General features: G+C 46.4%; 1 protein-coding gene across 2 annotated transcripts in view; it reads left to right on the top strand.

Annotated features, from left to right (window-relative positions):
* The window catches only part of RAB31 (RAB31, member RAS oncogene family), a 135,830-nt gene extending 118,972 nt beyond the window's left edge, over positions 1 to 16,858 (top strand). Inside the window, exons 7-8 of one of the 2 annotated variants that reach the window (XM_040479406.1) lie at positions 2,602 to 2,709; positions 13,442 to 13,548. In XM_040479406.1, the coding sequence (XP_040335340.1) occupies positions 2,602 to 2,705 (104 nt within the window). In that variant the 3' untranslated portion in view covers positions 2,706 to 2,709; positions 13,442 to 13,548. Of the gene's footprint in view, positions 1 to 2,601; positions 2,710 to 13,441 lie in introns of both variants that reach the window. The other variant, XM_040479407.1, reaches the window with a different exon arrangement.
* Positions 16,859 to 22,307: the final 5,449 nt, after the last annotated feature.

Below are 22,307 nucleotides of genomic sequence, written 5' to 3' on the forward strand. Positions count from 1 at the left end.
TAAGTGCAAAATAAGTACAAAATGCAAAATAAGTCATTTTAATTAAACGGTTGAGTATGGGGCACCTGGGTGGCTCCGTCAGTTGCTGTCCAACTTAGGCTCAGGTCGTGATCTCGCGGTTCGTGGGTTCGAGCCCCACATCAGGCTCTCTTCTGTCAGTGCAGAGCCCCCTTCAGGTCTTCTGTCTCCCCGTCTCTCTGCCCCTCCCCTGCTGGTTCTCTCTTCTCTCTCTCTCTCTCTCTCTCTCTCTGTCTTAAAATAAATAAACTTAAAAAAGGTTGTGTATGTGATAGCATTTTATGTTCGTATGTTGAGGGGAAGAGAAATAAAATAAGTAGCGATAAGGTATAGAAAACTAACGTCGTGCATTAAACGGAAGGACGCTAGCAAACAAAATAAACAAAACAAAAAACCCAAAATAAGTTAGTGATTTCTTTTGCCGGGGGGTCATCAACAAAAACTGAGTCTCCATCCCTCAAAACCAGAAATTGGGGACTGGGCAGACAGTCGATTTTGTAAAGGTTTCTCTCATTTCTGATCAGTTAGTGGAAGGTCCGCTCTCTTCTTTGTCTCCTGTTCAGGGTCACATTATAATTCTCTTCCTTTATGCTGGTTCCCCATATGTAAGCTTTATTTCAGAGCTGTTTCCCAGCTGATGGCAGATTTCCCCTTCACAGCTTCTTTGGTAAAGATGTCTGCGCTGGGTCCCCTCAGAGAGCTACCTGCTGACAGCTGTCTTGAGAAACTGTCCTGAGATGCCTCCAGAGCATAATCGGGGACTTTGCAGAAGCGTCCATGTTTACTGAGGTGCAGAGGCCCAGGGTCCCCGCCTCATGAAAAGTTGAACCCCTGAACAGTTGGCAGTTGTTCCCAAAGATCTTATCTGGCCCCAGACAATTCCAGAAGGGAATTCCAGAGGGGAAACTGATGGTTTGATCTCTCTTCTGCCTGAGGTCATAGTTGGCGGTGCTCTCAACATCCGAGGGGGCTTCATTTCCCAGAACAGATTTGATTTCCTTTTAACTGGTTTTGGTTCCTTACTTTAGGCTCTGAGAACCCACAGCAGGGATTATTGTGTTTGTTTCTCTTGGCTTGATGGGGAATTCACTGGAGATGGAGGACTCTGACCGGGGTTACTTACATGATACGGAAATGCGCAAGAACGCACAGCTAAGGCCTGCACTGCCCAACCTCATGTGTTCATGGGGGTCCACGTCACCTTCCCTCCCGTCCTCCTTCAGAAGGATTCGTTCGCCCGCTGTTATTTCACCCTCTCAACAAAATAGCATCAATCCAAGTGCATTGACCTTAGTGGTTGAACTTGAGGGTGGTAGGCTGTAATTTTATGTTGGAAACCCTGGATCCCCAGACTCCTGCTCCGTCCTGAAAATGGGCCATAGATGGAATGCTCAGCTGTCCTCTGTAGCTGTGGAATGCTGGGCGGCCTCTTAAGAGAGTTTGGCTTGAACTCATTCCATTAACCTCATTTTCCCTCGGATCAAACTCATTCTTTTCTGGCAGCGTCTGGCTTTTCTGGTGTGTTAGGCAAGTGGTGCGACCATTCAGCACTTTGTTTGGGTTAAAGGTTTTGCTTAGTGATGCTAGAGAGCTCCTGATGACATTGACCCCTTCCCTTTGTGCAGCTCCTTATGTGTTCTAGAGCCCTTCCCCCAGCTTTAGCCCTGAAGGCAGATGGTGCGGCCAGCAGTGCCCAGTGAAGGAAACACAGCGCTCTGCATACCTGAGAGTCAGCTTAAGGATTCTACATGAGCTGGGAGACTTCCTGAGGCTTACACAGATCATTATTAAAATGAAGAGCGAAATAACCGCAAGGAAGAAAATAAGCCTGAGCCGCAAGTGTTAACATCTCTACTTGAAAGATATTTTTTTGGGCGGTCCAGCCAGTATATACCTGTTCACCCCTAGGAGGACTTTATGGCTCAAGGTGATGGGGACTTTGAGTAAGGAATTCCCAAGATCTTGGTGGTCCGCTTCATTTAAGAAAAAGCAAGTGTTTTGCTTAAAGCAGTGGGTAATGATGGCTTCAAATAATTAATTCCTGTATAAGCCGTAGAACAGCTGTATCACTTCGTCTTCCAGGTCAAAGAAACAAGTTCTTGCTTCTGTTTCGTTATACTTTGGTTAACAATGCCTTACAGAGCACCTGGGTTCCTCAGTTAAGCCTTTGACTCTTGATTGGGTTGTGATCCCAGGGTCGTGAGATCAAGCCCTGCGTTGGGCTCTACGAGGGCTGCGGAACCTGTTTGAGATTCTTTCTCTCTCTCTCTCTTACTCTCTCTCTCCCCCCTTTGCCTCTCCCCTGCTCGCCCGCTCTCTCAAAAAAGAAAAAAAAAATTGCCTTAGCAAAGAAGCTTCTAGATACTCGGCCCACAGCAAGACCTTGTAGGTAGGTGCTGTAAGCGCTGGGGCGTCTTCACTCCTTCGGGTGAATTTCTTCACAACAGGGTGTTGTAGCCTAATTACAGGTTGACTTGAAATGCAGTACCAAGTACAACTAAATACACTGCGGCCGACTTTGCATTTATGTTTTCTCTCCTGCTCCTACTTGTGTTACATGTGATCCTCCTGTGCTCAAAATAGAATGGGGTATTGCTGACTTGTATGCTCCTCAAAGCAGTGTTCCAGAGACAAACGTGCCTGGGAGAAAGGATACAGTAAAAGTGGTGAGAGTAAAAGCCCTTTAAGAAGGTGTGTTTAAGCAAAATTAATTCATATCAACTTGGGCGAAGAGACCAACATTCCTCTTCTGTGTTCCCAGGGTGTTCATAAAGCAGAAAGGAGACCACTGTGTTTTCTGAGCAGGAGTTAATGTATTTACTAACAGGAAATTGTTTCACGAAATATTATCTGTTTTCAAAGGCTAAAGCTACCCTATAAAGGACCCTGTAAAGGTGCTGTCCTGTTTTATTTGGGGGGAGGGGCGGGATTGGCACACGGTCTGTCCTCACACTGTGCTCTGACTGGCATTCCTCCAGGGACCCTCTCCTCGATGACATTTTTGGATCTCCTTTGCCCCACTGCATATGGCTCATTCCCTTCCATGCATTTCTCCCCAGAGCTGTTTCTGTTCCTTTCTTGAGGTCTCATGCCTTTAATTTGAACATCAGTTTTCCTCTTTGAGTTAAGACCTAATTCTTCTTGGCGGAGAAAATTGTGGCACCTTTGAGTGTTCCGGTTGGTGTGTGAAAGCACAAAGAATATTCTTGTTGCCGTTTACTTGTTACAGTGTTACAAATGAAAACCCAACTCTTCTGGCCAACTACTCTCTGCCTGAGACTGTAATCCTGAAAGGCAGAGTCCGGAGCTCCAGGCCTTGCCTTGATCCCCTCTTCCATCCACTAGCTGTCTCCGGCCATCAATGTGATGCTTCTCTTCTCCTTCCCGCAAACCTTAATTCCTCGAAGGTCCAGTTCGTGTCTTTTTCCTTCACAAAGTCTTCACCTGCCCCAACTCTCGTGGGTGGCTCCCGAGGTTACCTCCGGTTTCCCCCGTCGTTCTGACAATTGAACACTTTTAAGTGGTTAAATTCAGTGAGCGCATTAAAAGAACATGGTGTGCACCTCGTGCAAGTTCTCCGCGAGCAGGTCTTGCTCTGTTGTGTTCCCCGTGAAGCTAAGACGCGTAGACAGGAGAGTGCCAAATTCGGTTTTTTGAATTTGGATCTTCCTCCCTGTCTCATGATGTTCCCGGAGGTAGTAATTCAGCATGGTCACCAGATCAAGTGAAACACAGTCAGTCTTCTACGGGGACTTATGGATGACACCGGCTGGTTGGAGAGGCCGAGCTATGTCTTCATTCACTTATTCGACAAATAGATCTTGGGTTCTTCTGTGGGTCAGGTGCCTTGCCAGATACCAGGGACACCACAGTCAACAAAACAAACTGGCCGTCAAGTAGGGAGACAGCCTGTCGGCAGAGAGCCAAATGGGTATATGACGACACGTTGTAATAAATGCTTTGAAGCAAAAGAACAAGGATTGCAGGAATAGTGGCAGGTGGGGACTTGAGTTCAGTGGGGGAGATCTTCCCAGGGAAATGATTTGAAGCTGGACCTGGAAAATGGGGAGAGTCCACTTGGGCAAAGAGCTCAGGAGGTGCCTCAAGTCGAGGCCACAGGACGGCAGGTGGCGAGCTCCAGCACCCCCGGGGGGGGGGGGGGAGCGTGGAGACGGAGCCAGGTCCTTGCTCGGGCGTTGCATTGGGAAGAAGGAGGTGATATTCTGGAAGGCTCGCGAGGATTTTAAGGGGGGTGTGGCATACCCAGTACACGCTGAACGATCACCCTTGGGGAGTGGACAGGGGGAGGAAGGTTGGAAATGGCTCCCCGATTAGGGTGCCGCTGCGGTCACGCCGGAGAGAGGAGGCTGGGACCCGGAGGGGTGTGGACATGAATTTCAAAAATCTTTCAGAAGTGGAGCCAGTAACACGGGGAACAGGCCAGGCTGGGGGGCCGAGGGAGAGAGCCGTGTGCTCCGTGCTCCCTGGGTCCCCGATCCTGGAATGAGGATGGCCAGCCAATGAGCAGGTTCTCTTGGGGCTGCATCTGTTGCGAGCTTGGCCGACTGGATTCTGGAGTGTGAGAAACACAAGTTTTGGTTTGTGGATTTTAATCATTTCAACTCCAATACCATTTTGTTGTTGGTGGTGTTGTTTTTAACTCTCCCTGAGGGCAAAAAGAGGTGGGGCTGCAGGCTCACCAGAAAAAGGTCTGTTTGGGGGTGGGACCTCGGCCAGACAGCTGTGCTTTTGTTCTGGTTAATTTGAATGGACAAGAGAACACAAGGCTTTCTTCTGAAAATCACATCTGGAGACATTGTGGACATCAAACTAGGTTTTTTGTTGGTTAGCAGATTGAGAACGAGGTGAGAAACATTTTTACAAGTGAATATAATTAGAGGTACAAGCATATTGGTTTGGAGAAATCAGAATAGAGTGTTCATTCGACAGGCAGGAAGTGAAGACTTGTGGGCAGTGATCAGGTTTTGTTCTGTGATCATTCTTTGCACAGAGTGTTAGCTATTTTAAGTGCTCTGGATTTTTGAAATTCTCCAGTAGTTACTTTTTGTTTGGAGCAGGAGAAAGAAATTTAAAAACAAAACAAAGCATTTGCAAATTTCATAGTAGTGTAGCAAGCTGTCCAATGAAGGTAAATTTAGCCATTAAGTCGCAGGAAAAGACAAAGACCTACATCTCCTGTCTACTTTCTTACATCCAAAAAGTTAATTTAGGGACTGCAATAATAGGGGATGTCTGTGAAATAATGTAGTTTTCAGAATATGGACACATGGGGGTATCAAAAGCCCTGAACATGCGTTACCTTTTGTCCTGATGATTCTGAAGCAGACACTGATCAGGGGTGCAAAATGTAGCAGTAATGTCTAACACCTAGCAAGTTTGCATTCTGTCCCGTTGTTGAAATTGCTTACATGTATATTAACTCATCAGTACACCATTTGTCCTGTGGAATAGGCTGCTGTTGCCACCCCTATTTTACACACGCGGACCTTAAGGCTTGGAGAGGTCTGTAACCTGCTCTAGGTCACAGAGCTACTAAGCAAGCAGCCGGTGTTAGAAGGCTGACAGGGCCTCCGGAACCATGCCTGCAACTTCTAGTCCGCCTCACTGCTCATTGCCTATGGCAGTTTAGGATAACATTATTCATAATGGTGAAAAACAAGAAATGACTTAACCGTCCCAAAGGTGGGAAATCGTTTAAAAAAAAAAAAACAACAAACCAACCACGATACACCAGTATAAACTAGTGATTTAAGATGATGATGTATATCTGTATTCCTGACGTGAAAAGATAAATTGCTGAATGTGAAACAGAAGTTACAGACTGGTTCGTATAATATCTTGATTTTATAAAGTCTGAACCATGTAGTGTATATAGTAAGTAAACAATGTATTCTGGGCAACAGGTGGAGGGATACATACGTAGGCTTAAAATGTGAATAGTGGTTGTTTCATGGTTGTGAGATTCCAGGGAACAGGAACAAAACCAAAAATAAAATCAGACTTGGGGCGCCTGGGTGGCTCAGTTGGTTAAGCGGCTGGCTCTTGGTTTCCACTTAGGTCATGATCTCCCAGTTTGTGGGTTCCAGCTCTGTGCTGACAGCGTGGAGCCTGCTTTGCGTTCTCTCTCTCTCTCTCTCTCTCTCTCTCTCTCTCTCTCTCTCTCCCCTCCCCCCCTTCCTGCCCCTCCCCTGCTCATGTGCTCTTTCTCTCTTCCTCTCTCTCTCTCTCTCTCTCTCTCTCTCTCTCTTTCGCTTTTGGGGCACCTGGGTGGCTCAGTTGGTTAAGTGTCCGACTTCGGCTCAGGTCGTGATCTCATGATCTCATGGTTGGTGGATTCAAGCCCTGAGGTTGGGCTCTGTGCTGACAGCTCAGAGCCTGGAGCCTGCATCGGATTCTGTGTCTCCCTCTCTCTCTGCCCCTCCCCTACTCGTGCTCTGCCTCTCTCTCAAAAATAAATAAAAATGTTAAAAAAAATTGTTTTTAAATCAGGCTTTATTTTGGAAAATTTGTTGAATATACACCAGTAAACCGAATACCATAGTGAACCAGCATGCACTCATAAGCAAGCTGATTTCATCTCTACCCCCCACATTCCCCCTCACTCTCCTCCACCTGAATTATTTTGAAGGAAATTCCAGATTTCACCTGTAAATATTTTCAGAATGTAACTTTTTTTACATAACAATTTCATTATTACATTAGTAATCACAATACCGTTATCATATTAATATCGCCAAATATGGCTCATGTTTGCCCTAAATGGTTTCTGTGTTTGCATTTTACAGTTTGTCTGGATCAGGATGCAAATAAATTTCACACAGAGTGATCGGTTGCTATGTATTTTAAGCCTCTTGCGCAAGAGATTGTCCCTCTCCACGAGGGAATCATGCAATTTCTTTTTGTCGTTGTTTGTTTGTTTTAAGTTTATTTATTTATTTTTGAGAGCGAGAGCATGCATGCACGCGCACGGAGAGGGGCAGAGAGAAAGAGGGAGACGTGGAATCCGAAGCCGGCTCCAGGCCCTGAGCTGTCAGCACAGAGCCCGATGTGGGGCTTGAACTCACAAACTGCGAGATCATGACCTGAGCCTAAGTCAGACGCTCAACCAACTGAGCCACCCAGGCGCCCCTCTCCTTGTGTTTTCAATGTCCATCTTCTTAATGACTAACAACGTTGAGTGCTTTCTTATGTGCTTATTTGCAATCCTTGTGTCTTCTTTGGAGAAGTGTTGGTTTAAATTTTGCCTGTTTTGTATTGAGTTGTTTGCTTTCTTATTGTTGAGGGTTGTTTTTAATTTTTTTTAGATTTTTTTTTTTACATTTACTTATTTTTGAGAGACAGAGCACAAGTGGGGGAGGGGCAGAGAGAGAATGAGACACAGAATCCCAAGCAGGCTGCAGGCTCCGAGCTGTCAGCACAGAGCCCGACGCGGGGCTCGAACTCACAAGCCGTAAGATCATGACCTGAGCTGAAGTCGGACACTCAACCGACTGAGCCACCCAGGCACCCCTCTTATTGTTGAGTTTTAAAGATTATTTGTATATTTTGGATACGTGTTATCAGATATTTGTTTTTTCAAATATCATCTCTCAGATTGTGGCTTACCTTTTCATTTTCTTGACAATGTCTTTGGAAGAGCAGAAGTTTTTAATTTTGATGAAGTCTGATTTGTTAGATTTTTTCCCTTGTGGCTTGTGGTGTGTGTTTTTTTTAAGTTTGTTTATTTACTTATTTCTTTTGAGATTGAGAGAGCATGCACACAGGGGAAGGGGAGAGAGAGAGAGAAAAAGAGAAAGAGAGAGAGAGAGAATCCCAAGCACACTCTGCCCCGTCAGCACAGAACCTGATGTGGGGCTCAAGCTCACAAACTGTGAGATCACAACCTGAGCCAAAGTCAAGAGTTGGATGTTTAACTGACTGGGCCACCCAGGCACCCCTTGTGGCTTGTGTTTTTGTGTCATGTTTTAAGTGTTAAAATAAAAAAATTGAGGGGACGTATCCTATTCAATGGAATAATCCTTCAGTAATAAGAAATGAGCTATCAGGCCGTAGAAAGATGTGCATGAATAAATGCGTCTTACTAAGTGATAAGAAGCCAATCAGAAAAGGCTACATACTATATGATTCCAACTACGTGACATTCTGGAAAAGGCAAACCTATAGGGACAGTAGAAAGATCAGTGGTCACCACAGGCTCACGGAGGGAAGGCGGGAGGGATGAATAGTGGAGCACAGAGGATTTTTAGGGCACTGAAACTATTCTATGTGTCACGGCGAATGCCTACCATTATGCATTTATCAAAACCCAGAGGATGTTGATAAAATGAGCCCCAAATGAGCCCTAATGTAACCTGTGGACTTTAGTTCGTAATAATCGATGGTGGTTCGTCACTCATAATAAATGTTCCCCAGTTGTGCTAGTCGTTAAAAGGGGGAAAGTTGGGAATGAGGGGGAGGAGTCTTAGGAGCCTTCTGTACGATATGCTCAACTTTTTCTGTAAACCTAAAACTATTCAATCAATGGAGTCTATTAATTTCAAAATAAAAATAAAAGGAAAAGATGCCCTTGAATGGTAAGGAAGTCTAACGATTTTCGAGTAACTTAGGCCTCCCCATTTTGAAGCTATCTGGCATCTTGGTCTAACAGCCAGTGGTGACCTCCCCCTCTTCCCTCTCTGTGAATGTCACCATTCCTTCAGCAACCTAGACATTTATCTTTGCTTTTCTCTTTTTTTTGTTTTAATGTTATTTATTTTTTGAGAGAGAGAGACAGAGCGGAGGAAGGGCAGAGGGAGAGAGACAGAGAGAGAGAGAGAGACACAGAATCCAAAGCAGGCTCCAGGCTCTGAGCTGTCAGCACAGCTTAACCTACTGAACCACCCAGGGGCCCCTATCTTTGCTTTTCTCTATCCCTCTCTTCACCCTACTTCCAGTCAATTGTCACATCCTCCCAAGTATCTTCCTGCAGTCCCATCCAACCTTGTTTCCTGCTTCTCTTTCTTTCTAATATTTATTTATTTATTAATCTTTAACCTCTACCCGCAATGTAGGGCTTGAACTCACAACCCTGAGATCGAGAGTCCCACACTCCTCCAACTAAGCCAGCCAGGTGCTCCTCTACTTCTCTTAATGTCACCAAGGTCAAGGCTGTCCTTATCTTTGACCTGGACTTCCTGCAAGCCTCCTGGCGAAACTCACTCTGTGTCTCCTAAGTCATTCTGATCCTATATAGAATGTTAGCTCATTTCTTGGGTCTAGACTCTAACATTCAAGGTCACCTAGTAATTCCAAGATTATCTTCTTTACAGCAGTTAAAGGGCAGTTTTGGATGACTCAAGTGGCATGAGTGTCCCCCCGTCCCTATTGTAAGGGCAGTGTTCCATAGAGACGCCCCTCTCTAAATGGAGAGGCTTGAAGGCCATTATCAAGGCTAACTACTTTCAAGTCCTATTGGTCAGTTTACTAATCAGGGTGATTCCGAAAATCAGGATCAGGAAATGGAAGTTAGAGAGCAATTATGGCAGCACCTCTAACACTCAACAGAAAATGGCCGAGCCAAGTAAATCCTAAACTTCCATGAAAGGGGAGAAGAATGTGAACAGCAGAATTAACCAGGGAGGCCTCCAGGCTCGCGCAGGGAATGGCCCATCCTGCACCCAAGGAGGAAGGACAGCTGTAGCCAAGCACGCTGTTTTATTTTTGTTGTGTGTGAAAGCGTTTACGGTCCCCAGTCCAGAGCCATGATCACATTTATAGGCTTGCAATTTGTGTTTTCACGTATCGCATTCCTGAGGAACCGTTTATAAAACCTGTTTTTCCTCTGGGCTGTCAACTTTCGGGAAAACTGAATTTCAAAAAAAAAAAAAAAAAAAAACCAAAAAAAACACAAAAAACAAAACAAAACAAAAAAAGGGCCCTTGAACTTTTCCCAAGCAGAATCTTACACAATCTGAACCTTGTTAAAATAAACACCCTGGCCTGGGATTTCTGCTCAAGGATGACCCATTACGGAGATCGTGTACTCAAAGGACATTTTGTAAGAGTGGAAACCCACAGAGGATGATGCTCAGAGCCTTTTCAGCTGTTTGTGTCTCTAATATATTTGTCCTAATTCTATGCCCATGTAATTAATACCGATTCAGTTGTGTGATCACCTTGGTACAAAATGCCTTGGCCGTTTTCCAGAGCCATTCCTTTGTCTAAGTGCATTTCACCTTTCAGTAAGTTCCAAATAACTCAGATCACAAGATCGGAGCTCTTGTGTTTTCACAGGACTGTTGGCTTCCTTCTCTTTTTAAGGTGCTTGCCTCGTCGTTATGACTCAGCTTTCCTCAACCTCTGCCCTAAAATGGAAGCATTTCCTTTCTTCTCACTGTTTGAAGCGGGGATGGGTGGCCCCGTCCCAGGTTGTGTTTTGTAGGAGAGCAGGACGGGTCCTGCTCCTAGTACCTGAGCCCTGCTCCCCATGCAGACTCCACCCGAGGGGCACCCAGGCCCCGTTTATTGCCGTTAGTTCCTCCCACATTGGTAGTGGCCATGGAGGGATATGGACAGCAGCTGTCAAGTTACTGTCTCACATTCTTTTTATAGGCGAGGAAAGGAAGTCTTGAAAACACTAACTAGCTTGTCCAAGTTCACGTAACCGCGACACCACCTCTCAGATCTCAGCACTCTTTTTATCAGAGGAGAAAAACGAAGTCTAACTCTGTCTTTGAGAAATACTTTGTTCCAATCAGTGAGATTTTGCATGTTCTGAAGATACATGGGACCCGGTGCCTCTACGAAGCCAGGCTGAACAACTGATTCGAAAACGCTGCTAATAGTTTAAAACAAAGGAGTCTGCTTGAGGCATGATGTGGGTCTCCTGAACCTTGTGTTCTAAACGTTGTCGTGGTTACCGCCCGTGGAGGAGAGAAGTGGGAGGCAGGAAAGAGGGAGGAGGAAGGACAGAGCAAGGCAGATGGGGATGGGTTGCCCGGACATTCATTCCCATTGTGACATCCATATGCCCTTTGTCTCTAGATTTTCACTCTACCTTTGTGACTTTAATGTGTATTGTATGCATAAGGTTCTTTTGTATTTGGGGTGCATTTCATAGGAAAAACCTTACGAGAACGTACAGCATGAGGCATGTGGAAAAAGTCAAAGATGAGAGGACTGATAGCGTAATTCTACTTTGCTGACTTTAGAGTTAACAACCGAAGAATAACTTGAAGTTGATGTTGGCATAGGATGTTGATTCTGATATTGTCAAAAATAGTAATCAGTGAACGGTACTTGTTTTAGTTAACTAGGGCAACGGCTTCCACCAGTCAGAGTTATAATCTTGGCCCCAAGTGTTCCAGATGCAAAAGCAAAAGCCCCTGTTGCAGCACCGAACACATCCAGGAGGCACCTGAAATCTTACACATTTAAATAATGATGTAACTGGGCACCATCATTCCTCCCAAACACAGCGCTTCCTCTTGGGGAGGAAGCAACGCTTGATTGGCAAGATCTGACCTAAACAAATCAGGCTATGGGTAGTCGTTGGGAACTTTCCCCTCTATCGCTTAAGATTGACAAACTAGAAGGAGCATTTTGTTTACTTCCTTTTAATTATGACTAATTAAAAAAACAAAAAAAAAAAACAAAAAAAACACCACATCGTGTCCAAAGGAGAAGAGGACGTACTGACATTCTCAGTTGCTTCTGGATCAGGACTGAGCTGTTTGGAGACCGGTGTGCAATAGGTCTGCATAATTTGGTCGGCTGTCCGGGAACTGACTGGAGTAGTAGCTTCAGAAGTTATTGGAATCTTCTCATCCGCTTCATAGTGAGATGAAGAGTTCTACCATTGATTTCGGATTTGGGCCAGCTGCCAATGACCTTAACCTCTCTGCTTGGGCTTTGATGAGTGGCCATATCACCCGATCTGTGCAATACATCAATATCTTTGTCATCGACTCTTTCTGCCTCTTCCAGGCAATTTGACTCTTTATAGTCCGCAGGTAACATCCACTGGCACTGAAGGACTTTGTCTTTGGAACTGATTTCCCTTCCATTTCTAATCCCTGATTGTTTAGTGAACTGATATGCTGATGAGCTCATCTGAACAACCTTTACTTTTTATGGGGCATAGGAATGTAGCACAGAGGGCTAACGCGGGGCAGTTAGAAGGACACAGGCTTCGGGACCCATCAGAAAATCAAGATGTAGGTTATAATTAAAGAGCCACACGCGCCACTTGCTGTGGATGTGCCTTTCAGCATGTAACCTGAGATGTCTGAGGCTTGGTAAAACAATGAGACTAACAGCCATCACGCCGACCTCCCAGGATTAAGTGAAGACAGTGTCTGTGAACATCTTTGCAAACTGCGAGGTTCTAAACAAATATTATTTCCAGATCCCATCGCCTTTTGTAAAGGCCGCTTTATTGACCTAAAACTCACATACTATACATTTCATCAGTTCGAAGTGTACAATTCAGTAGCTTTTAGCATATTCACGGAGATGTTCATCTAAGAGCACAGTCAGTTTTGGCACATCTTTATCATCTCGGGGGGCCTGAGTGGCTCAGTCGGTTAAGCGGCTGACTTCTGCTCAGGTCAGGATCTCGCGGTTTGGTTCTTGATTTCGAGCCCTGCGTTGGGCTGTCCATTGTCAGGGTGGAGCCCTACTTCAGATCCTCTGTCCCCGCCTCCCCCGCCCCTCCCCCACTCACGCGTGAGCGTGCACACTCTCTCTCTCAAAAATAATAAAACATTAAAAAAAGAGACTATCTTTATCATCCCAAAAAGAAACCACATACCCTTTCGCTACCACCTCCCCATCCTCCACGATCGCCTTTTTAATCTTTACATTGTGTTTCTTTGCAGAGACTCTAGGACACTTCTTAAAATTACATTAAGTAAGAATAAGATTATTTGCACACGGCAGGATGCAGGATGGGGAGCTAGGTGTTAGCAGATGATATTCTTAGGAAGATTACAATTCCCAGTCGGGTTCTACTTGAAGAAGCAGAAAAGATGAGCCCTCACAGTTACTGTGGAAGCCTTGCTGCCATGCAGGAGCTCATTCCGGTAGGACAGACCCGTGGGAGGGCTGAAGAGGAAGCAGTGGGCCCTTGCTGGTGTGGAGAAGGTGGCTGGGTGAGCACGGGGTTCCAGATCCAGGGAAATCCACATTCTCAGGAGGCTGCTTTTACTTTTTCTCAACTTCCTAAACAGGAGTCCAACTTCATGCAGCAGAACAAGGAGGCAAGGAGGGAGGGAGGGAGGGAGGGAGGGAGGGAAAAGAGCCTGGACCCCTCTACTCCCTGTACAACCCAAACATTCAGGGGAGGTGTTGAAGCAGGGTCACAGTGCGTATGTGGTACCGACTAGAGTGAAGAAACTCAACCCTGGCCTCCTCTTTGTTCCAGGTCGCCAGATCCCACCCTTGGACCCCCATGAAAATGGAAACAATGGAGCCATCAAACTTGGGAAGCCACCCACGCAAGCCAGCCGGCGGTGCTGCTGACCCGTGGGCCATGGTCCACAGTACTTGAAGAAGCCAGAGCCGACCTCCCATTCTCGGCAGCCTGGCACCCCACATAGGGAGAAGTGGGATGCTGGCTTGGCATCCTAGAAGACCTGCAGTGGTGGGGCAGGAACTGCCCCTGGGAAAGGCTTCTAGAAAAATCCGCCACACTGCCACAAAATGGCCTTTGGTGCATGAAATGCAAATGGGAGGGAACAGGTGTTAGGTCACGAGTACAACTGATTTGTTATTGTTGTTGTTGTTGTTGTTGTTAAAAACCTTAAAATATTCTTAAATTTGTACAGCAGCCACATCGGCTTAATATGTGTGAGAGTCCAAAGTGGTGATCCGTTCTGATTTCCTGTGCTCCCCAGCCCCATTTCATTAAGTTCTTCAGTGCCATTGCCTCTGTTTCCTGACCAGCCTTCACTGAAAGGTTCATTTAATTTAATTTAATTTAATTTAATTTACCTTTCAATGGAGTGTAATTGGCCCATCACTCAAGCTACAGACTTGAGCCATGATGAAGGTGGAGAAAGATGTATTAGAAACTGTTGTCTACATCTCTTTTACTTGGTGCCCGTTTTCCTTCAGTCATATATAAACACACCAAATCTGACTCAGATATCGCATGCAATTTTGGGAGTGGGAGGCCTAGTTTGAAAGAATCATTTAAGTAGTTACCGTGTAAGCGGTGACAGATGTAGGATATAAATATTTTTCCAGAGACTGTCTGGTATGATCGTCTCCACAGTAATAAACGCCTACCCTCTTAGGGAAGGTTAATGCACAGACTATGATTTTACTAAGACAGTATGTCATGGCATCATATCTAGGGGGCAAATTAACCAGGGGATGTTCCAGTCTGGATCTTAGGGCACACCCCCAATAATATCAATTAATAGGTTACAGGAAAGCCAGCCAGAGGGAGCACCAGCACCTTAAGATGCTAGACCCCCAGCATTACAGAATTGGAGAAAGCGTTCTAGAAGATGCCAGGCTTGGGCAGGTGGGCGCTAGGGCTACCCGGAGGTCCCACCCTGGAATGCTAATTAGCTGACAGTAGGCTTTCATAAAACCTTCCCTTCTAGATGCCCTGTCTGCTCAATTAATTAAAGATGCCTGAATCCGATGGAAGGAAAGGGGGAGAAGGCATGGAAAGGAAGAAAAGCTATTTCCATTGGAATCCAAATCTTATTACCATTCGGACGTCCATCAATATCTGGGATCAAGAAGCCCTTGGCTTCCTATTAGGGCTTATATTGGAAGGAAATTCTTAAAGGATGTTTGGATCCATGCCTTGCGTGGGGGTAATCAAGCAGCCTGGTAACAGGTTCCCTTTTTTGGTAGGAACATTCAAGACCCAGCAAACTTTAGTAGAAAACCTATAATGTAAAAGCCAGGAGAGAGATTGTGAGCTGACAGAAGACCTCGAACTCCCAGGAACCCAGTGCGAGCTGCTGCTTCCGAGTCCTGTCATGGCTGTGCCCACCCTGCTCTAGACAGGCTAGAGGTGCTGAGATCACCGCCAACAAAAAGCGAGAGTCGCTGAGAGACCGCGGCCAAGCTGACACTAATTTATGAGGACTGCAATCAAGAAAACAGGCGGAAATAGCAGATTGAGGCGTTCTCTTTTGTTTTTAACTCAAGAATATGCTGTCGGTCGGATAGCGTCAACTGTCGCGCCCCGATGGCAAAGAGTAGCGTGACCATCTTAGGATGTGCAGGCTGGAGAAACTTACTTTTGGTTCAGGAGGGCCTCTTAGCTCTCCCAGACAGGCACCTCAAAAACTGCTAGCAAGTGGCACTGGGATGCCTCAGCAGGGCCCCTGCTGGGCTTTTTAGAGTTTTCTCCACATTGTCAACTCCGAGTGACTGTCGCGCCCCTTTTGAAAGTTAAACAACTGGGGCTGCAGATGGAACGACCCCTTTCCAAGTGGCACGCGGGCTTGTCGTGGAGCCTTTCCTCATCCAGCGGTCCCTGAGAACCTGGGTCTGTCTCTAGACAGCTGTTCTGGTGGCCCAGCTAAGGTGCTAACACCTCCCAGTGGGGTTCACAGCCTTGGTCTGGGCCTTCGGAGGTTGCAGCTTGCATGAAAATAGCTGATGTTAATCACATGCAGCGAGCGAGCAACCCACGTATGAGCCCAGGGTTTTCTTCCAGAAGCACATCGAGGGTGTGAACCACTCCTTTACCTTTCTGTACCGCCTTAACTATTCAGGCCAGTCAGATGGCAATAGATACATAATCAGTACTCCGAGCGGTTGGTGAAGAGAGTACAGGGCACTTGGGCACAAGCATTCATGCAAACACAGTCTTCTCTGAAGACAGACGCTCGCGCTTTGTCCACAACGAAGCTTTCCGACTTTCTTTCTTTGGCCTCGCGATCACGTTCTGGCTGTTCTGATAGTTGAATTATAACCACGTGATATTACATAAAGGCCCAAAACGTCAAGAAGTTTCACGTGATGGAAACCCTTCACATAATTTTCCAAACTTTGCTTTTCTCCTTCCGTTTTCTTTCCCTTCATGGGCGTGTATATGTGTAAATATGATTTTGTATTTGTTACCACCGACACGTAATCCATTTCACCGGCTGGGCCTGGCTCGTGCCTATGTGTTGTACCGTGTAGGCACGGGTTCTCACGGGGGTTATTTCCCCGTGGGATCCCCCACGATGGCGCTGGAGTCATGCAAACGTTTTATGTAGGTACATAATTGACTTGCCATTTTACGGTTGAAATGGTACATCAGGGTGCCGAATGGGACGTTACCTTGCAGACGAGAGAGGGTTGAAGGCCTAAAACTAACTTCTAGCCAACGAAAGGGCTGTGCCCCCAATGAGCCCTGAATTCATTTTCTGAGGGAGGTTTGGATGACAGAAATCTTTCCTTTCAGATCAAGGAGTGTAGCATATGGTGGCTGAAGCTGAGCCCCTCTGGTGGGACGCCACCTTGCTCTGCAGTGCTCACAGCGGGCTGAATTAGAAGCCAGCTTGTAAACGAAAGGGCTCGGAGCTGTATTCAGACCCATTTGGTGTCTAGGGCACTCTTTCAACCGCCATCGTTGAAAGCAGACCCAGTGATCCAGTGTCAGTGCTCTGCCGTGTAAACCGTTCCTTTTTCTCGTGTTTTTATAAAGGGCTTCTGTCTGGGCTGGACCCAGTTCTCACATATAGAAGACACTGCGGCAGACGATTAGGGTCTCTCCACCTTGTATTCTATAGTAAGCCATTGCCCTCAACATCGCCCAACTGTATCTGTTATTTTGAGCTTAACAAACACTGATTCATACTAATAAATATTGTAAGTTTTACCAGCTCTGTCTTTGTCTTCTAATGCCCAGCAGGGTAGTTTTCTTTAAACCACAGTCACCTCGGGATAGAGAAAGGTGATTCCCCAGAGACAGTTGCGTACCTGCGCACACGAGGACGTGTAGAAGGATGTTGGCTGGCGCTGTTTGCAACAGCAAAGTGTCTTCCCCTAAGGAAATCAGTAATAAAATGTGGCACGGTCACACGATGAAAACTACAGGGTAATGAAAATGAATGCAAGATCTCTCACACATCAATATGTATCTCAAAACAGGATTGTGGAGGGGCACCTGGGTGGCTCAGTCGGTTAAGCATCTGACTTCGGCTCAGGTCGCGATCTCACAGGTCGTGAGTTCGAGCCCCGCGTCGGGCTCTGTGCCGACAGCTCAGAGCCTGGAGCCTGGTTCGGATTCTGTGTCTCCCTCTCTCTCTGCCCCTCCCCCCCCCTCACAAACATGTCTGTCTCTCAAAAATAAAATAGAAACATTAAAAAAAATTAAAAAAAAGAAAAACCAGGATGTGGAGTGTGGGGCTACGTACTGCATACTCCCAAGGGAAACACTCTCACCGTGGCCTGTGTGAAAGACCTTCAGGAGCTATGCAGTGCACAGCCTGAGCAACAGAGCTGTGGCCTGAATGAGTCAATAAAGCAAGCTGAAGAAGTACAAAAGCATCTAAATTGACACAAAAACAATAATGTATGTTGTTTGTGAATGTGTGTGTGTGTGTAAAGGAGGCACTAGAAGGAAAAACACCAATTTCTCTATCATGCTTACCTCTGGGGAGGCAGGCAAGCAAACAGCATCAGGGAAGGGAAGGAAGAGCAATAAACGAGCAGTAATTTTTATCTGTTTCATGATAGAAAACTCTGAAGCCAATATGACAAAATGATAGCGTCTGGTAGTTTCAAGGTATGTGCTTTATTAGTGCATTTTGCCGTGTTAATTTTTTTCAAAGGGAAAGGCTATGGAGCCAAGAAGCAAAGAAGGATTAGGTTGACTTTGTAAACAGGCTGGAAAGAATTCCTAAGTGTCATTGCCAACTTAATGTTCTCAGGACGTTTTCTGAGGCTTACGTATGCCCCCCCCCCCCCTCCACTGTCTCAGCTACCCCTGCCTGCCCGCCAGACACGCGGACTTTTTTTTTGCACACCTGTACATCCGGTGCCTTCCAGGCAAAGCTTTGTTCGATTCATGGATGGACCTGGAACAGAGTGTGAAGAAGGAGGAAAGTGGTGCCCCACTTTCTCAGCATTCAAGTTTCCCCAAGGCGCGTGCTTGGAAAGCTGCCTTCAAAATATCATCAAACAAGAAACCAAACAAAAACCGCCATCCCCAAGAGACTTGGTGTTCCACTTTTGTCAGCAGGAAGAGTCTTTCTTTTGCATTGACTAGGAAGTCGTTGCCTATTCATGGCAGTCTGGGGAAACATTTCAGAACAATCCGATGGATTGCTGGATTTAGCCGCCAAATTTTGGCCTTCTGTGTCGGTAACATTCTACACGGAGATTCCCTTCTCTCCTTGCTCCCTCACTTTCGCTGTGTCCCACCTTGGGGGTTTACTCAATAGAGCGCACGGTCTGAGGAGCTGTGCACTGAGGCACCTTTTACGTTTCTACAGAACAACTCTGGTTATTTATGGGTTCTGGAGAACGAGGGCAAAAAGTCTAGGGCTATCCTTAGCCGACTGAGGCCTGGGGCTACTGTAAGTAGTCTTTAAACATTTCCTGCTCAGACAAGCATCATCCCAAGAGCAAGGCTTGCTGGTTAGAAGAGGAGGGAGTCATCCTAACTTAATGAGCATCTGTCTCCAGGAGCGTCTTCCCTGAAGTTTTAAGACAGTGCAGCAACATGAGGTTCCACTGGCTTCTTGTACGTATGTGAAGCTACCTTCTCTCCTCTATTCCAGTGTTTATTGAGACACCACTAGACAGATAATACCAAGCATGGGCAGGTGTACTGGAGACGGGCACTCTCATGCTGGTCAGAGCATAAATCGATAAGTCTTCTACAAAGTGGTTTGACAATGTGTATCTGAGACATTTGAAAAGACTACATCCTATGACCCACTAATCCTGTTCTTCTATTTGTAGGAATTAATTTCAGTATATGTACTTGTGTTTGTGTGTGTATATATATATATATATGCATATATGTGTATATGTATGTATTATATATATAACACACACATACGTTACCTATTAATGCATAACATATTCATCCAAAACTTAGCGTCTTAAAACAATAAACACCTATTTTTTTTTTAGTTTATTTATTTATTTTGAGAGAGAGTGCAAACTGGGGAGAGGCAGAGAGAGAGAGGGAGAGAGAGGGAATCCCAAGCAGGCTCCACGCTGTCAGTGGGCAGCCCAACGTGGGGCTCGATCTCACGAACTGTGAGATCGTGACCTGAGCCAAAATCAAGAGCCGGACACTTAACCAACTGAGCCACCCAGGTGCCCCAACTATAAACACTTGTTATCTTACAGTTTCCGTGGGCAGGATTTGGGAACGGCTTAGCTGGGTGGTTCTAGGTGCAGGGTCTTTAACAGGTGAATTTGAGATGTTGGCTGGGGCTGCAGCATCTGAAGCCCTCACCGATTCCCTAATAGGAGGGAGGCAGGAGGCCCCATTTCCTCACTGGGTGGACCTCTCCATCCACTGCTCAAGGGACCTCACGATGTACTAGCTGGTTAGTGCAGATTTATTCACTAGTGTTTGTCCCAGTATCGTTTATTAATAATGAAAACTTGGAATGATGCAAATGTCCTATGATTGGAAATCGAATAAATTATAACCATAAAATAGAATACCGTAACCCTTAAAAATTAGTGTTAAAAATCAGCGTTACTGGCTACAAGAGTCAGAGGCATGAAAATGTACTCTTGCTTTTTCCATAATAACTTCATTTCTACCTTGAGCCCCTGTTCTGTCTAATGTGGAAAGCTGGATATGATCATCCAGCTAGTTTTACCCCGTAAACTCTGGCTTCCATCACTGTGGGCTTAAGCGCGCTGTCACGATTTAACCCTCACGTGCTCCCAAGGGTGGGTGACGTGGTAAGGATGCATCTAAGCTCCTGGAGGGCTGCTGTAGTGTTTCTGGGTCTCACTGTCTGGCCAACACAGAGGTCTTTCTCTGTCCCCCTTGTCTTGTGCACCTGGCCCCCTCCAGTCTGCTTCTGCACCCCGCTTAAAGGTCCTGGGAAGATTTTGGATGAGAGCATGAGCTCCCCTGGGGTCCTCAGAGATTGGTAGGGCAGCAGCCTGGACTGTGTCGCGTGGGCTTTGCCAGCATTCCTCCTCTATTGCTGGGGACCCCGATGACTGCCTGGGTGGGGGGCACAGTTCTCAGTCCTCTTTCTGGGAGGCCAGTGGGAAGCTGGTGCTGGGCCCACCTCACCCAGATTGTGTCTGCATGTAAGCTATCTCAGCTTCTCCGCTGCTCGCTTCCCATAGCCCAGGGGGTGTAGGAGTGGGGGGAAGCAGGCCATAACTTTACACTAGCTTTGTCAAGCCTTTCCCTTTTGAGTTCCAAAATCCTCTGTTTTATTGCAGACTTTATTGAGAGTGAAGGGGATGCTGTTAATATCAAGCTGGTACAACAGGATTAAGTTGGATAGTCTCAGGCACGTTGGGACACATGGTCATTCTGGTCCAGCCTCCAGCAAGGTGGAAGGTGGGTGTTGGGGAGGTGGGACAGAAAATTCAGGAGTTCCTGGGTAAGTACCTCATCACAGCTGTCTTGGTAAAGTCATCCATCCATCCATCCATCCATTTATCCAACAAGTATTTGTTGAGGGCTGCTATGAGCCGGTGCTGAATGAGCCCATTCAGATGTATACAATTTCCAAGCTTATGAAGGAGGAAACCGACATAAGGGAAAGGACGAGAAAACCAAGAATGGCAGGAATGAGAAGAAGACATTCTGTTGAAGGCAGACAGGGAGGCTTGACTGGGGAAAGCATGGTGACCACAGGGGTAGGAACCGGGGCTCGGAATCAGCCCACCCCTTACTCATCATAAGATCCTGAACAAGTTACTTGGTTTCTCTGAGCCTCAGTTTTCACCTGAAAAACGGGGATAGTGCCCACATCACGGATTCGGTGTCAACACTAAGTGAAATTGTTGTGTAAGGCACTTAGCCCAGACGCCTGGTAGCCATGATTATTGCCATTGGCTTCTACCTCTGCCCTGGATTTGTGAAGTTGTCATTTTCTTATGTTTGTTCCTTTCCCTGGAGCCATGTGGCTTGGAGATTAAGATCAAGAGGTCTAGTCCCCCGAGTCCGAGCCCCAGCTCTGTGTGCTGGCAGTGGGATGTTTAGCAGATTAATGTCGCTGAGCCCCGGCTTCCTCGTACGCAAGATGCAGAAAATAATTCCTATGCACACTTGTCCACAATTCTGGAGTCCAAAGAGCTTCACGAGTGGAGAGGTTTTTTTCTGAGTTTGGTACGGACTCATCTGGAGTAGAACTAGATCCGAACTGATGAGATGCCATTTGTCGTTGAGTATTTATCCAAACAGGGGTGCCTATCTGTACCTTTAGTTGCAGAAATACTACTGGTTGCTTATAGGATCCCATCCCTGACTCCGCTGGATTTTTAAAATTTTTTTTAACGTTTATTCATTTTTTTTGAGACAGAGAGAGACAGAGCATGAATGGGGGAAGGTCAGAGAGAGAGGGAGACACAGAATCTGAAACAGGCTCCAGGCTCTGAGCTGTCAGCGCAGAGCCCGACGCGGGGCTCGAACTCACGGACCGCGAGATCATGACCTGAACCGGAGTCGGATGCCCAACCGACTGAGCCACCCAGGCGCCCCAGGATTTTTATAAAAAATCCAAACAAAATTCGGAATCCGGCCAACACCTGGGCACAGGTGTCACGTAAGGTACGGAGAGCCCTTCGTACCTGCCTCTTGGGTGCGTCACGAGGATTCGGTGAGAGCGCGTGTGAGAGGCCTTCCTATCTGGCAGCTCCAGGCAGCTGCTGTCTCCGCTCGAAGCGGCTCCTGAGTGGGGCTGCAGGGGTTTCATTGAACAGAAAGCACTTCTTACCATCCCGGCACCAAATGCTCAAAACCAGTAACAGCTAACGTGAATATAGCGACTTGCTATGCGCCAGATACGGTCCTCGGCGTTTTACGTCCCATTGCCTCTTCTTATTTTTACAACCCTCTTTATCGTTCTTCCATTTCTGTTATCACCTCCATTCTACACATGAGGAAACCGAGGCACAGGAGGGTAACTAAATTGCCCAAGACCATAGACCAGTAAGAGAGACGGAAGTCAAACGTTAGCTACGGTTCGTCTTTTCTCGTGTTTTAATTTTAAAAAACGAGGGGCGCCTGGGTGGCTCAGTAGGTTAAGCGTCCGACTTCAGCTCAGGTCACAATCTCGCGGTCCGTGAGTTCGAGCCCCACGTCGGGCTCTGTGCTGACCGCTCAGAGCCTA

The sequence above is a fragment of the Herpailurus yagouaroundi genome, unplaced genomic scaffold (genome assembly GCF_014898765.1).
Source record: "Herpailurus yagouaroundi ecotype Mexico unplaced genomic scaffold, PumYag 142, whole genome shotgun sequence".
In the NCBI taxonomy this organism is placed as follows: domain Eukaryota; kingdom Metazoa; phylum Chordata; class Mammalia; order Carnivora; family Felidae; genus Herpailurus; species Herpailurus yagouaroundi.